This window comes from Pteropus alecto, unplaced genomic scaffold, assembly GCF_000325575.1.
Source record: "Pteropus alecto unplaced genomic scaffold, ASM32557v1 scaffold157, whole genome shotgun sequence".
Lineage (NCBI taxonomy): Eukaryota > Metazoa > Chordata > Mammalia > Chiroptera > Pteropodidae > Pteropus > Pteropus alecto.
In genome coordinates this window covers 3,113,758-3,128,166 of record NW_006440626.1, presented here as the reverse complement: position 1 = coordinate 3,128,166, position 14,409 = coordinate 3,113,758, and the positions used below count along the sequence as shown (strand labels likewise).

Here is a 14,409-nt window from a genome sequence, read left to right as displayed (position 1 = left end):
GTTCTAGGCTTTTCTATGCACTCCTGCGGGTCTTTATCCAAGTCTAGGCTCCTTTTCTTCTGTTCTATTTACGAAATGGAGAGAATGAGAGTTCAAGGGTCAAAAAACAAACACTTACTTGTAAGGTGAATGATAGAAAATTACCACGAGAGGTCTATGGTAAATGGCAGCTGTGTGATCTGTTTTTCTGTAAATTAATGATGCTTGCCTTCTCTGCTGTTGAGCTCCCCAGAAGAAACATGTACAAACACAATTTTGTTAGGCTTTTGTAAGCTCGTAAGTTAAATTTAATAAATTCGCATCTTGGCTCCATCGCATACATACAAGTGACCGTGGGACCTGGCATTTTTGAGCCTCAGTTTCCTCATATTTACACTAATAACGCAGAATGGTGAAAATAAAATGAGAAATCACGTAAACGGACACGGTACTCAATAAGTACTAGCTGTGCCCCTTCAAACTTCTCGCTGCAACCATCCTTCACTCCGCCAGGTGGTGGTGATGTTTGGGAGCCGAGTGGAGAAAGGGATCTGCGCATGCGCACCGCGGGCGGCGGGGAAGGCTGGGCGCACAGGCGCGTTCGCACCCCAGCAGTCTGCCGTCTGGCCATGTGGGTCAGCATCTGGACAGCGCCAATCCGGCCAAAACTATACGAAACAAACGTGTGCGCATGTGTATACGCGTCCAGGCCAGATGCAGAGGGAATATCTCCCGTAATGTTTTAATGTCTTATTAAAAAATAAGAAGAAAAGGCAGGACCATGAACTCTGGGAGAGATTAGTCATCCACTTCATCCAGAAATTTTAACCTCAAATCTATATCGTGGGGGAAACACACCTGTTACATGCGTGCAGGAGCTACGATGACTGTCCAGCCTTTCTGGTGTGAGCCTAAACTGTCCCCGAGCATATAATTATCCTCACTGTAACCACGTCATATGAAAGCCAGTCCTACATGAGATTTACTTCTGGGCACTCTGAAGCAGCAGGACACACCTCACCCGCGGGCCCTGCCAGCACTTCCAGCATTATGGCCCTGTAGTTTTGACATGACCGGATTTATTGCTATTTTCACAAGACGTCCTCACCTTTTTATCACCCACTCCAACCTTTGTTGTTTATTGCTGTGTAACAAACTGTACCCAAAACAATTGGCTTAAAAACAATAATTCTCTCTCACCATTTCTGTGGATAAGGAATTTGGGAGCAAGTAGGGTGGGTGGTTCTGGCTTGAAGTCAGTTGAGGTTGGGTTCAAGATGTTGGCCAGGGCTGCAGTCTGTTGCAGGCTCTACTAAGGCTGGATGATCCACTTGCAGGGAGGCTGTATTAATCGTTTATTTTCTGTAGCTAATGTTTTGACAACTTGGGGGTCCTTACAGACCCAGGAGAGACAGCTGGAAAATGCCAGATACATTTTGCTAGTTCCTAAGGGTAGTTACCTACTTGAGAGCACACTTCTCATGCAAGTACCTCCTTTATCTCACACACCAAACCAGTATTGTCCCTGTTCTGAATAATCCCAGAGCCAGGCAACCAGAGACCAACCACCTTTATAATTCCCAAAGCCCATGGGAATTATTCAAACTAGCCAGTCCTAAACTGTTACTTGCCCTGCCTTGCCTTTGCCATGAAAACCCCAGTAAAGGTTGTGGCCTAAGATTTTCCCTTGCTTCTGCTGCCTGACCAAAACCAAAACCCGAAGTGCCCCCTGTGGCCCTGCGTGGCGTGGTGTGCCTCCTTCTCTTGGGAAACCTAATAAATTCTTTTTGATAGTATTGACCTTTCCATGTCATTAGTCATTTCTATAAATTAAAATCCCTGAAGTACACGAGACAAAGTTGGTGTTAGCTTTTGGCTAGGAACCTTAAGAGACACTTCAGAGGCCACTTAAATCATCATAATATGGTTATGATTTCCCTCCTAGTCAGTGATCCAGAGAAGGCAGGAGCTGCAATGTCTTGGAAACTTGGAAGTCACACGTCACCCCATGACACTCCTGCTGCAGACCAGCTCCGAGTTGGTGTGTGCTGATACTATGCAGGGCGTGGATTCCACGAAGATCACGGGGTGCGCATCTTGGGACTGGCTGCACAGAGCATCGTGGAGAATATTGACTTGCTAATAAAAATTTCTTTCCTTCCTTCAGAAAATAAGCAATTATACCCACCCACCTCCACCACATTGTAAGCAGATATATTTGTGAACGCTGGAGGCATATACCTGATTTTTCAAAATTAATAGACACTCAAACTAAGGGATATTAAGTGCCTATAACAAACTCCTCTTTTTCCCTTAATTTGGGATTAAAGACAATGGAAATGCATTGTTTAGTACTTAATACTACAGATGAATAATCTCTTTAACAAGATTGGAAATGTAAAAATATTCCTTCATCATAGGTCCACTTGGGAAAAGGCGTTCAAGAAACTTATTCTAAAACAGAAGTTCTGAACCAGTGTGTATGGGGCCAGAGGACCCTATTAGACCTAAGGAAAGCCACTGGATTTTCTCCAAAATCAATTATATATGCAAAATTTTGCAGCCTACTTCATAGGTGGCTGGATTTAAGTGACCAGATTTCCTGCTTGTTTCCATGTCTGGGCTTTAAGAATTATTCATTCTATACTTTTGGAGCATATGTTGGGCCACTGCTGGAGATGCTAGGGCATCACATAAGTTCCAGCTCTAGTGAGGGCTATCAGAAAACAATCTCAGAATTAGTTAAGGACAAGTTGAATAGAATGTTACAGGGCTGAGGGGGAGAAAACAAGATGGGGTAGCTAGAAAAGGCCCCAGAGAAGTGATACTTGAATTAAGACTAGCATGGGGAGAAAGCCACCAGCGCAGTAAATATGAAGTACAAAGAATTTAAGAAACAGGTGTGGAGTGTTCCAGAAACCAAATACCAAACACCAAGCAAAGACAGAACATGGTGGAGGCAGACACAGGGCAGGCAGTGGAGGCCATTAGGAGCAGGGAAAAGCCAGTCTTCAAGCGATCAAACTGACACCCTGCGCTTTGAAGGCCTGTCGTGTAGCTGTGGGAACACCTCAGAGTAGACTGGGCGCCCGGGATGAAGACCCCAGGAGCTCCTGCCCCACGCTTCTTAGGGATCTCGTAGGTAAGGCCTGGCTTCTCTTCAGGTGGAGGTTGGATTTATCTCCCTCTGGCCCCCGAATTATTTGTCTTTTAGAGTATGATTACAAAGACACATATACCATAAAAGAAAATACAAAGAAGTACTACCTCAAACTCCACCATCCAGAAATATAAAACTGCTGGGGTGGAAGTGACAGCATACAAACACTGGGCTGAGCTGAGGGAAATGACTGGGCCCAGCAGGAACAGAGCAGGCCTCGACAGGACTGGGTGCTGTCCAGGTTCCCCAGGCATGCTTCCTACTGGAGTGGGTGTGCACTGGCCCAAGCTGGCCAAGAGGAAACCCAATATATCCTCATCAACCTGATCATTACAGCAGAGTCAGGCTCTCATGGCACTTACCCTTAGATAAAAAAGTAAAAGAAGCAGGTAAGGTGGCAGTGGCTTCAGTCACCAATACCAATCCCCCTTCCCCACACTCTCCAGCATGTGTGAAGGGCTATTAGGAGCCCTAATTCTGCAAAAACGATTCTCGACTAGGGGTAACTTTGCCACCAGGAAACATCTGGCAGTGTCTGGAAGGAGGGGTTAAGGTCGCCACTGACATCTAGTGGGTGAAGGCCAGAGACGCTGCTAAACATTCCACAACATACAGGGCAGCACCCCCCACCCCACAAAGAATTCTCCAGCCCAAAATGTCAATACTGCTGAGGGTGAGAATCCTTGTTGTAGAGTCAAAACAACATCTCATTAAGTCTTTATTAGATATTTTGAACTACCGGAAATCATCTGGTAGGAAATGATGGCTTTCCACAGCTTCTCGGTGGAAAGTTTGAGAAGCTAAAACCATCATTTTGAACTACCGGAAATCATCTGGTAGGAAATGGCTTTCCACAGCTTCTTGGTGGAAAGTTTGAGAAGCTAAAACCACTCTAATAATGCTAAGTAGTTCTTCAAACAGGTATTAGCTGGATACCTACCAAGAATGACACTTTCTTTAAATTGGACTATGAATATATTTCTTTACTAGGATGCTCACAAGAATGACACATTAGCACTGTCCTTCTGATGTGATAAAGAACATACACCTGACCCAGGAAATAGGGTTAAGGGCTCTCAGAGCTGGTACCAAGTGTCCACTGAAGAAATCTGCAGTCACCAGAGGCTGTCTCCTTGGACCCATCATCTCTGCTGTAGCTTCTAGGTCTCCATGACTTGCCCCGAATCCTGCATTCCAGAACCAGCTGAGCCTCTTCTCTTGCCCCTCCAGACTCCTTGAAGCCCCATAACTCACTCGCCTAGGCCACCTCTGGAATTCTGCGCACATATCTCTCTGGTACGGTGCTGTCCTGTCACCCTCAGGGGCACAGCTGGGAGTTAGGGGGGAACATAACATATTCCCAAAAGGAAACAGCAGTGGCATGTTAGCAAATGACACAACGAACCACCTCGCAGAATACATGCTTCCTCCCCAAATGATATATAATCCCCTGGAAAGCAAAGGAAACCCCCAGATCATTTAAACAAGTATGGAATAATTATGTATGCCAGCCACAAGGGATACCAAGTGGGTGGTGGTTACTTTATCATGTCCTGCACACAGTAGGGAGTTAGTGCCTGAAAGCTGGAAGTGGATCTCAATCCTGGCTCTTCTCTGCCTTTGAATGGTGTCACCACTCTGTTTCTGCCTGTTCTGGGCATTAGTTCATTTTTTGAAAGGGAGGAAAGACAGCAGAAAATGGAAAGAAAGATTAGGGTAGGGGTAGGGGGCAGATGACGACCTGTAAGACAAAACAAAAATAATACAAAAGTGTAAAAACCAGACTTAGTATTACAATATTTTATAACAATAGAAAGTAGCTGGAAATACTACATGCTAACAGAAAATATGATACACAACCCGGAGGGAGGAGTCAGTAGGAGAGTGTGGCAGAGGCCACCGGTTTAGACTAAGAGCCTTTCGATGGACTGCTGAATGGACTGGATCTGCTGCTTCAGCTGTGAGCCTTCTTTGATGGTGACAGAACAGGCGATGACAGGCCTGGAGACCCCACAAGCCCGCCCCAGGGCCTGCTTGGAGCGCACGAACACGTAGGGCACATTCTTGTCTTCACACAGCAGTGGGAGATGCAGAATGATCTCCAGGGGCTCGGCGTCTGCAGCCATCACAATGAACTCAGAGATGCCTCTGTTGAGGGTTTTGGTGGCTGTGGAGAGAATGACATGAGGCTAATAGGTGACAGAGAGAATGACATGAGGCTAATAGTTTGTGCAGGGAAGCCACGACGAAGCAATTTCCAAGGAAGAGAAACACAGGTGCAAGAAAACTGGCAAGAACTCCCAGGAACGGGAAGTGGTAAGTGATTTAATCACCAATTGGCCATCCTCAATGCCTTTTTCAAACCCCGCACCAAACCCATCAGTTCTGTCAAAACACATCCTGAATCGAACCACTTCTTTCCTCTGCTACCACACCGTCCAAGTCACCACCATCTCTTGCCTGGTCGACTGGAACAGCTTTCATACAAGCCTTGCCAGCATGAAGCAGTGTAGTGCAGCACTTCTCAAATTCTGTGATCTGTGAGGGTTTTGCCATCCCCATCTGCCATGACCAAAACTTCTGGAAAGCTCACAACACATGTAACTCACCGAAGACGTGCACCACACAGTATCATCCAAATGTTTGCTCCTGACTGCTTATCTCTGTGGCCCAGTGCTAGCCCACAGGCCACTCTGCATTAATGCTGAATACCAGACATGGGCACAGACTCCAGAGCCACACTGCCCAAGTTCAAATCCTCGCTCTCATTCTCATTATAAGTTAAATGTGACAAAATGTTAACAACGGGTCAATCTAAAAAAATTCTAGTCCATTACCTTTCAAATCTAATGCCAAAATACTGCTCTTAAGTCCTCCCATTGGTCCCAACCAAGAGTATCCAGCCCTGTTTCCATGCTGGAAATCTGGACCAGGGACCCTGCCTGGACAGAGACAGGAGCCTTCGACATTCTCCCTGGAGCACTCTCTGGGTGCCTTACCTTCATTGGCTCCTTTCCGAAGCTGCTTATAGTTACATGACTGCTGAACGAGGTCCAATAGTTTCTTGGTGAGGTGGGCATCTGCGAGAGGGTAGGCCTTCGGATTTACATCAGCCTCAGTCTATGGGGGAAATCAAAGCATCAGCCAAACTGAGCCAGAGTATTTCCGGACAAGTCACAAAATACTTTAAATAAATAACAACTGAGAGACCCAATGGTCAGCATCCCTGTTCTCTCACCCCTAAACACACACACACACCACTGTCACTGACCCCCACACTCATGACTTAGAAAAACTGAATTAGAATTTTAAGAAAAGGTTAGCAATTACATATTCCAATGATGTATATTAAAGCTCATGTACTTTCCTCTCTTTAGTCTAATGCTTGGTAATATCACAGCAAATGGATTATAAATGGGGTCCCATGGCTCAGTATCCATTTGAGTCACATAGGGGTAATATTTAAATTTGGATTTTCATACTCCACCCTAAATTAACTGAATCAAAATTAAAGTATAATTTACAGAAATGCAGCACAAAGTTCTCTCCATTCAACATTCGAAACCTCCTCTGTGCTCAGGAAGAACTCTGGTTCCCAAAACATCAAAATATTCTCATTTATTTGACCCTATGACACATTCAAAATGGTTTCAGAATTGCTATACCAGTACTACTTCTACCAATAAATTTTTTGTTCTTAGAACATATTCGATTAAAGCCATCCAGTCAAATTTAAATTAAAAATTTCCTTTTGTTCTTAGAACATATTCGATTAAAGCCATCCAGTCAAATTTAAATTAAAATCAACTTGATGTACAATTAGGGTTCCTTTGTATTCAGTTTGCTTTAAAAAAATTCTTTTAAATTTTATTTTTCAAATATATGACATCAAATGGTTCCAAAGTCAAAGCTATGCTAGTGAATTAACAGTGTTTTGAAAACTAGTATGATAAAGCATTTATCCTGCCTCTCTTCTAAAGATCGTATCACTAGGAAATGAGAAGTTCCTCTTGTATTGTTATCCCACCTAATAAAAAATGATACGATTAAATATAACCACCTTACAACCCATATTAACGAATCAATCCAGACATAAATTAATTAATGGATCTGGACACTGGTTAATAGCTACCAACATCACGAAAAAGAACGTCTCATCACCTCTCTTGAAGAACAAAGCATCTATAATCAAATAGTTGTAGGGGGAAAAAAAGAAAAAATGTGATCAAGCCTTTGATTCTAATATTAGATATTTGATATTAATTTAGTATTAAATTTTGGGGTGTTTTAGTGGCAGTGCAGTTGTTAAAATCTTTCTTTTACAGCTATCTACTATAAAATTCCTATGGATAAAATGTTATGTCACTGGGATTTGCTTCAACATAACCCTGCCGGGAACACATTGGGTGCCCTACTTCATTCCTTCCACCTCATACCACCTTTCGAGTGTAAAAGCATTTTCATTCATTCATCATTTGTTTTTCCCAGTGATTCTTTTTACAAATACATATTTACATACAAATATATATTTATATTGCACATATATAATCTCGGTGCAGCCCGTTTCCATTGCACGAACGGAGTGGTTTGCTGATAGTGGCCCGGTCTAATCCTGGGTCTGGAGGCTGGACCGTGGTTGTAGGTGGTGACCTGTGGGTGATGGCCAGGTGGAAACACTCACTATTGCATATGCCCCTGTCTGAGACCACAAGGACACCAAAATGACCTACCCCCAGAGGAAAAGGGGATGACACAGGAATGATGTCAGCAGAAGTGACATCAATGGCCTGAGTGATGAGGAATTAGATGGTTGGAGGAGTTCCCTGAAGAAGTGGGCAAGAAGTGGGCAAAAAAGGCCTCTTTAGTCACACATTCTAGAATTAGCTTTTCTAGGCCCACACAAAAAAGCCTGCTGGGACAACCTGTCTGATTGTAGATTTGATGTAATGCTAATTCTGACAAAAATGCCTTTAGGATGCAGAATTTGTCAATGATTCACAATATATATACCTAACTCTTAAGTGCTTTAAATAAAGCTTTATTATTTCTCCAAAAGCCTCGATCTTTTATTAGACTTATTTCTAGATACTTCAGATTAAAAAAATTCACTATTTCCAAGTGTGCTAAGAATTTCTTCTTTTCTAAATGAATTGGTTTTTAATTCTATCGGATTTTTTGTACTGACTCAGGTGAATGTGACTTTTCTCCTTTAATTTTTAGTTTTTCTAATATTAAACCAATTTTGCATTCTTGAGATAAAACCAACTTAAATAAGATTTTATTTTATAGCCACCAGTCAATTTATAAAAAGTTTCTTTTGTGGATGATAAAAATGCTCTAAAATTCAATACAGTGATGGTCGCGCAATTCTAAGTATATGAAAACCACTGAATTATACAGTCTAAACAGGTTAACTTTGTGGTATGTAAATTATCTCAATAAAGCTATTTAAAAAACTAAGTCTAGAATTTTTTCAGGCTAAAAAATTTTACTTAGTTTACTATTCAGTTTTTTCTATTTCTATTTGAATTGGTTTTGATAATTATATTTTTTTCAGGCATTTGTTCATTTAACATAAGATTCTATGTCTATAGGTATCAAATTGTGCTTAATAGCTTATCTTTTTCATGTCTGCAGATTATATCTCCTTCATGTTGCCTTTTTGCGTATTTTAATTAACCTCACTGGAGGGGACTTTCCAAAGAATCACCGTTTGATTTTGTCTGTCCTACAGCATTAGGATCTATTTTTCATTCCAGCAGTTTCTGCTCCCCCCTCTCCTTCTACTTTCTTTGGAGTTATTTTGTCCTTTTGTTCTCTTCCTACCTTTTTAGGTTTCAAGCAATACTTTAGTTGTATCCTACATGCCCTGGGGTATGTGGTATTTTCACTATTGTTCAGTTCTGTTTCTGAATTTCCTTTATAATTTTTTATTTAACCTAGTTATTTATATCTTCTTTCCCAACATTTTGTTACTGATTTCTAATTTATTTGCATTATGGTTGAGAGAACATGGTCTGTATTATTAACAATCTTTTAAAATTTGCTGAACTTGCTTTATGACCCAGTAGATGGCTAATTTGCACAAATGTTTCTTGCTTGCAAACTGTTTTCTATACTTGTCAGGTGTAGTATTTACCGCATTCACTATGACCACCAGATCAAGTTTATTAGTAGTGCTGTTCAAATCCCCTATTTTCATACTGATGTTTTGGCTTCATGATCTAACAATTATATACTTAAATGCTATATGATTGCATATTTGTCTTCTTGTAATTATGTCATTTTCATATTTCTCCCTTATTTTTTTAGCCACTCTCTTTACAGATGCCACTCTTTACATATTTCTCCCTTATTTTTTTAGCCACTCTCTTTACAGATGCCTGAAACCCATTTCTTTGTTTATATAGGTTACACTACTTTTTAAATTGGCCTATCTTTTCCTTTCTTTTTACTTCAATCTGTCTTTTAACTGAAGCATTTAGTCCCTTTCTATATTTTCTTAAGTATTGACTGTGTAAATTAAGTAAATACTGGGTTCCAATCTTCCTTCTTTTATGCTTTCTATTGGTCCCACACGTTGTTTCTTTTTCTTTCTTTGGGTTTATTATTTTCCCGCTATTTCCCCGTCTACTAGATTGAAGTTTTTATCTTTATCCTTTTGGAAGCTACCTGAGAAATCATATTTGCCTTTATCAAAATCTAATGCTCATCAACACTGTCACCCTCCTCCTACACAATAAGGCCTTACCCAACATTTTAATTCCAATCACTCCTCAAAATTACTTTTTAAAATGTCAGACACTTTCATTGTGGTTTCTAACCACCCACCTCTGAATTAAGGATTCTCAGCTCTCAATAAACATCAAGTGCATTAAAAGGGGAAGACTCCAGGAGCTGAAACCATCATCTTATTGCAGTCAACAACAGAAGGTCGGCACAATCTTTAAAAGCAAACCATGTATCTTATAAACAGCAGCTGAAATTTGCTTAGTGTGCATTTTGCATTTATCCACTTCTTAATTTTTAAAGGGTTAATTAAATGAGTGAATAAAATCATACCACTAGCTAACATGAACCCCTAGTTTCACCAGTTTGGTCTCCTGTACACCAGACAGCCCCAAACTGTGTGATCACACTCCCTACCAAGTATTAGGACTAGGTGTTTATTAGTTTAATTTAATCCTCACAATATTCTCATGCAGTGTAATTCCCACTTTACAGTTGAGAGAAATTTCTCTTATGTTCCACCTGAGACCATTGATTCCAAAACTTTTCATGGTACTGCATAAGATGAGCACTGGTTAAGAAGCTTCTAAGTCTAGGCTCAGCCAAGTATACTAGCTTCAAAATGGGGCAGGTGGGAGGGGTTTGGGGAAATGAAGCAGGATAAGGTACCCGCTGGGATCCAAGCTCCGGTGGAAGAATTAAACCTCATTATGAAAGTGTAAATGCTTTGGAATTTACCACGTGCCAACCCAAACCAGCTTTCAGGCTACACGATTCGATTAAAAGTTAGAGACCATCAAGAGTTGAGAGGAGCCGCACGTGGTGCTACCAGGACCTCTGATTTGAGACTACTGCTTCGCAGGAGGAGGAGCCAGCCTTTCCTGTACTCCAGGCCGGGGCTCGAGACTCCTCCACATTGCCCAGAGCCCCCAAATACCAAAGGCTCCTTCAGGTGTCTGGCACGTGTAACTCCGTGGCGAGCACTAGGCGCAGACCCGTGGAGATCTCCCTCTCCAGAACATCAGCAATGGGGTTAGTATGGTAAGGGAGGGTGATCCGAATCCAGGGTTCCACACCATCCTCTAGCGGTCCCCTCCCCCAAAATACAAAAGATGGAGCCAAGTTTCCTCAACCAACTTTCTACTCTCTCCCACGTGGGCTGGTCTCCTTCTCCCAGGCCGGACCATGCCCCCTCCGTTCACCAGAAGCCTTTGGCCACGCGCAAGGCTGCTGCACCCCGGGTCACAGCAGTTGGGATCTCTACCTCCCGCCAGGCTGTTGGTACCCCGCGGCTGCCCGAGATCAGACTCTCTGCCGGCACTACGCGGCACTACGGGACTCTAACGCCGGGCCTAGCGTCCGAGACGGCGCGCGTTTTAAACCCACGACAGGCTAGTGAGTGAACCGAACCCCGAATCTTCCGCTTTCCGGTCCTATGGCCGGGCGCACGCACTCACCATGGCTGCGGTTCCGCCGTCTTGCCTCCCTCACGGAGGGCCGCCGACGTCAGAGCAGGAACACTCTCTTCGACCGGAAAGTAGCAAAGAAAGAGCAAAAATGGCCGCGCGCGGCAGGAAGCGGAAGTGACGTCACTGCGAGTAGGCGGATCTCGCTCGCTAGGGGGGCACCAAGAGAAAACGGCCTCAGGTCTGGGCCGGGAACCGCATTTTGCTGTTTTTATTCTCATTCTGCTATACGTTATTGGCAGAAACAATGAGTTAAACATTCGAAAACAACACACCAAAACAAAGTTTCAATGATGTCAGCATTCCATTACCCATTTATCTTTGAGCACATGCTTGTGTTCAAAATAATCTGTTTTGACCTATCACTAGCAAGGGAAAGGTATGGAGATAATGATAGGTAATCTTAAATGTTTTCCTTCACATTCAGATATCTTTGTTAACATTTCTGGTGGTGAGTGGAGTTTACCAGAAATGGAATCAATTGAGTAGGGAATTCAGGAAGAAGAGCAGGTTTGGGAATGGGAGTTTAGTTTCTGTCCGGTTGAGTTGTCATAGGACACCCATATGCTTCTGGCCAGCATACTTGTTTTTTTTCTCTATGCTGCTCCAAATCTCCATTATTTAAGAGTAGACTCATGCCTCACCACCTTCGAGAGGTCCTCCCTGATCTTATGGCCCTTACTCATCTTTCTCCCACGTGATGCCAGGCACATTTTGGGACCATTTGGATCTAGCCAAAACTAGACCATTAAGGGCTAGTTCCACCAATGGCTCCGGTTTAAGAACAGAATCTGTGATTTGGAGTCCATTCCTTACCTCTCTTGGGTCTTGTTTCCTGTTTTCATATTAATTGGACCTATTAGCCATCGCTGCTAAGGGAATGAAACCTTATTATTCCAATTTATGGTCACAGATGTGTCTTTATCATTTGCTTTTTTGATGTCTTTTATAACAATTTCTGATTGTTATTTGGCCTGCCTGGCATCTTGGATCATCATATCCCAGATGTCCTCAGTAATGACTACTGACCAATAGGGGCTTGATAGTTTTATGACCACGGGTAATGAGACAGTACCCTTTATCTAATTAATTCTGTTTCCCAACTATAGAATTACTCAATTTCCATGGTTTTCTCAGAACTAGCCCATCTTTTTGTATCTTGCTGTTTCCCTCACTAGTAAGTTAATAAATGTTGACATATGATCAGGATCAATTTGTCTTAGAAGTTTGTTTTTGACCACACGTCTGTGCTCAAAACCCTAAAACTATGCCATGGCTTATTAGGCCCTCTTCAATGCTCCCTGCCTCAATCCCCTGTTACAGCCTCACCCACCTTCTTTTTCTACCCTGAGCACACTCAATCTCTCCAACCCCATCCATCGCCCTCTATCAGGAGTAATATGCTTCACTGTTCTGCTTAGCTAACTCCTATTCATCATCTCTTCAGTGAAGCCTCCCTGATCACTCAGACCAGGTAATTGTCCCTACTAGATGGACCCCTAAGCCTCCTGTACTTGCCCTTTGTAGCGCTTGTTGACCATGTCTTTATTCAGTGTCCACCTTTCCCACCACACTGAGAGCTTTATGAGAGTAGGGCTTGTACCTGCCTTGGACCCTGTGGATACCTATCTCCTGGCACTATGCTTGACCCAAAGGGAGTTCTTGTTTCACTTAGCAATCTTTGGTGGCAAGCAACCAAAAAAAGAATTTGGGAAAAGACTCTGGTGGAACCCAGAGGTTCAAGAGAAGCCGATTGTGAGAGCCGGACCAGTCTCACAGTCTCACTCCACTGTTAATGTCCTCCAGCCAAAACCACCAGGAACACATTTATAGTGTCACTACTTGTTGCAACAAGGGAGAACGCATACCATGAGGAACTGTGGGACTTCTGAATAAAAGGGTTTTAGAGAGGATTTACTATAGGATTTAGGTTTGTGTTAGGTGATTTGGGGCAGGGTCAGGAAAGTGTGGTTTGCTTTGGATTAGATGCTGCCAGGAAGTGTGAGTAATCTTATGATTGGGCATCTTAATAAATCTTATCTACAAAGTGAAATAATGAAGTGATTCTAAAGCTGTAATTGATAAAGAAATAGCAGTCACTCATATTAGTCAGGATAAGGAGATGTTTGGTTATTTTGTGGTTTCAACAATGTTTATGTTTTTGTCTGCATTCGAACATGATTAAAAAGAGGTCTTGTTTTTGTCTTGATTGTCGCAGAATGGCTTTGTCTGATACCAATGTTCTATAAAATTGTTTATGTTCAGCAGAAAAACACCAAGGCCCAGCTCTGAGTGTCAGGCAGCTCTCTGCAATGTTAAGTCCTTAACTGACATGGCTAGGCCAGTTCCCAGCTGCCATGATCCGCTTTCCTTTTTCTTGCCAGCTTCCTGTTCCTATTTTGAATCTCTGTTCTTGATATTTAGAGCCCTGGAGAGAGAGCCCAGTTGGCCAAACTTAGGTCACTCCTCTATTCCTTAGCTGTCCTGGGTCTGTGTGAGAGTATCAGGTATGAGCTGGGGTGACATTCTGCCAGAATACATTGTGTTGTATATTGGGTTCTTAAAATAGAGAAATAGTTTCCAAAGGTAAATAGGTGATGTCCCCCTCCTGGGACCCCAAGGGCTACTTACAACTGAGCTATTAAAGGTTTAAGGCCTGGCCCATTCTGATTGGCCGATGTCCTTGCCTGCTCCATAGTTGGATATTTTAAATTTGACCTTTAGGTGAAGTACAACAGCATTTATTCAGGGTAGCATTTATTCTCCCGCCAACACTGATCCCAATATGGAAAAAGTAATCTGGGGTGATCAAACAAGAATACACATGTTCAATACAGTGTTCATTAAGTGTTTGATATTAGATGGACAGATGGACAAATGGATAAAAGTGTCTAATAGAAAGAAATCAGCAGACTAGAGGTTACATCACCCCATCATCCATGGGGGAACTTAAACTCTTTATTCCAGAGGGTAGGTTGTTTAAAACAAATTCTTTTTCCTCTCATTCCTTTAGGAGATTTTTGCAATGCCATCCTTAACTGCACTGAGGGTATGTTAGCCAGCTCGTGCCAGGTT

General features: G+C 42.5%; 1 protein-coding gene across 2 annotated transcripts; it reads right to left on the bottom strand.

The window, feature by feature from the left end:
* Positions 1 to 4,095: 4,095 nt before the first annotated feature.
* Positions 4,096 to 11,464, bottom strand: SNU13 (small nuclear ribonucleoprotein 13). Of its 2 annotated transcripts, XM_006917373.3 has the most exons (4): positions 11,326 to 11,464; positions 6,139 to 6,259; positions 5,000 to 5,306; positions 4,096 to 4,880 (listed from the first exon to the last, which is right to left on the bottom strand). In XM_006917373.3, exons 1-3 carry the CDS (start codon positions 11,326 to 11,328, stop codon positions 5,044 to 5,046), a joined length of 387 nt encoding a protein of 128 aa, XP_006917435.1. In that variant the 5' UTR covers positions 11,329 to 11,464; the 3' UTR covers positions 4,096 to 4,880; positions 5,000 to 5,043. The 2 variants fall into 2 exon arrangements, with proteins under 2 accessions (XP_006917435.1, XP_006917434.1); XM_006917372.3 differs by having other exon boundaries at positions 4,096 to 5,306.
* Between the last annotated feature and the right edge of the window lie 2,945 nt (positions 11,465 to 14,409).

Bases quoted from the DNA above. Each gene is read 5' to 3' on its own strand.
- SNU13 (XM_006917372.3), bottom strand. The intron at 5,307-6,138 runs GTAAGGCACCCA...TTCTCTCCACAG, and splicing joins TCGGAAAGGAGCCAATGAAG to CCACCAAAACCCTCAACAGA.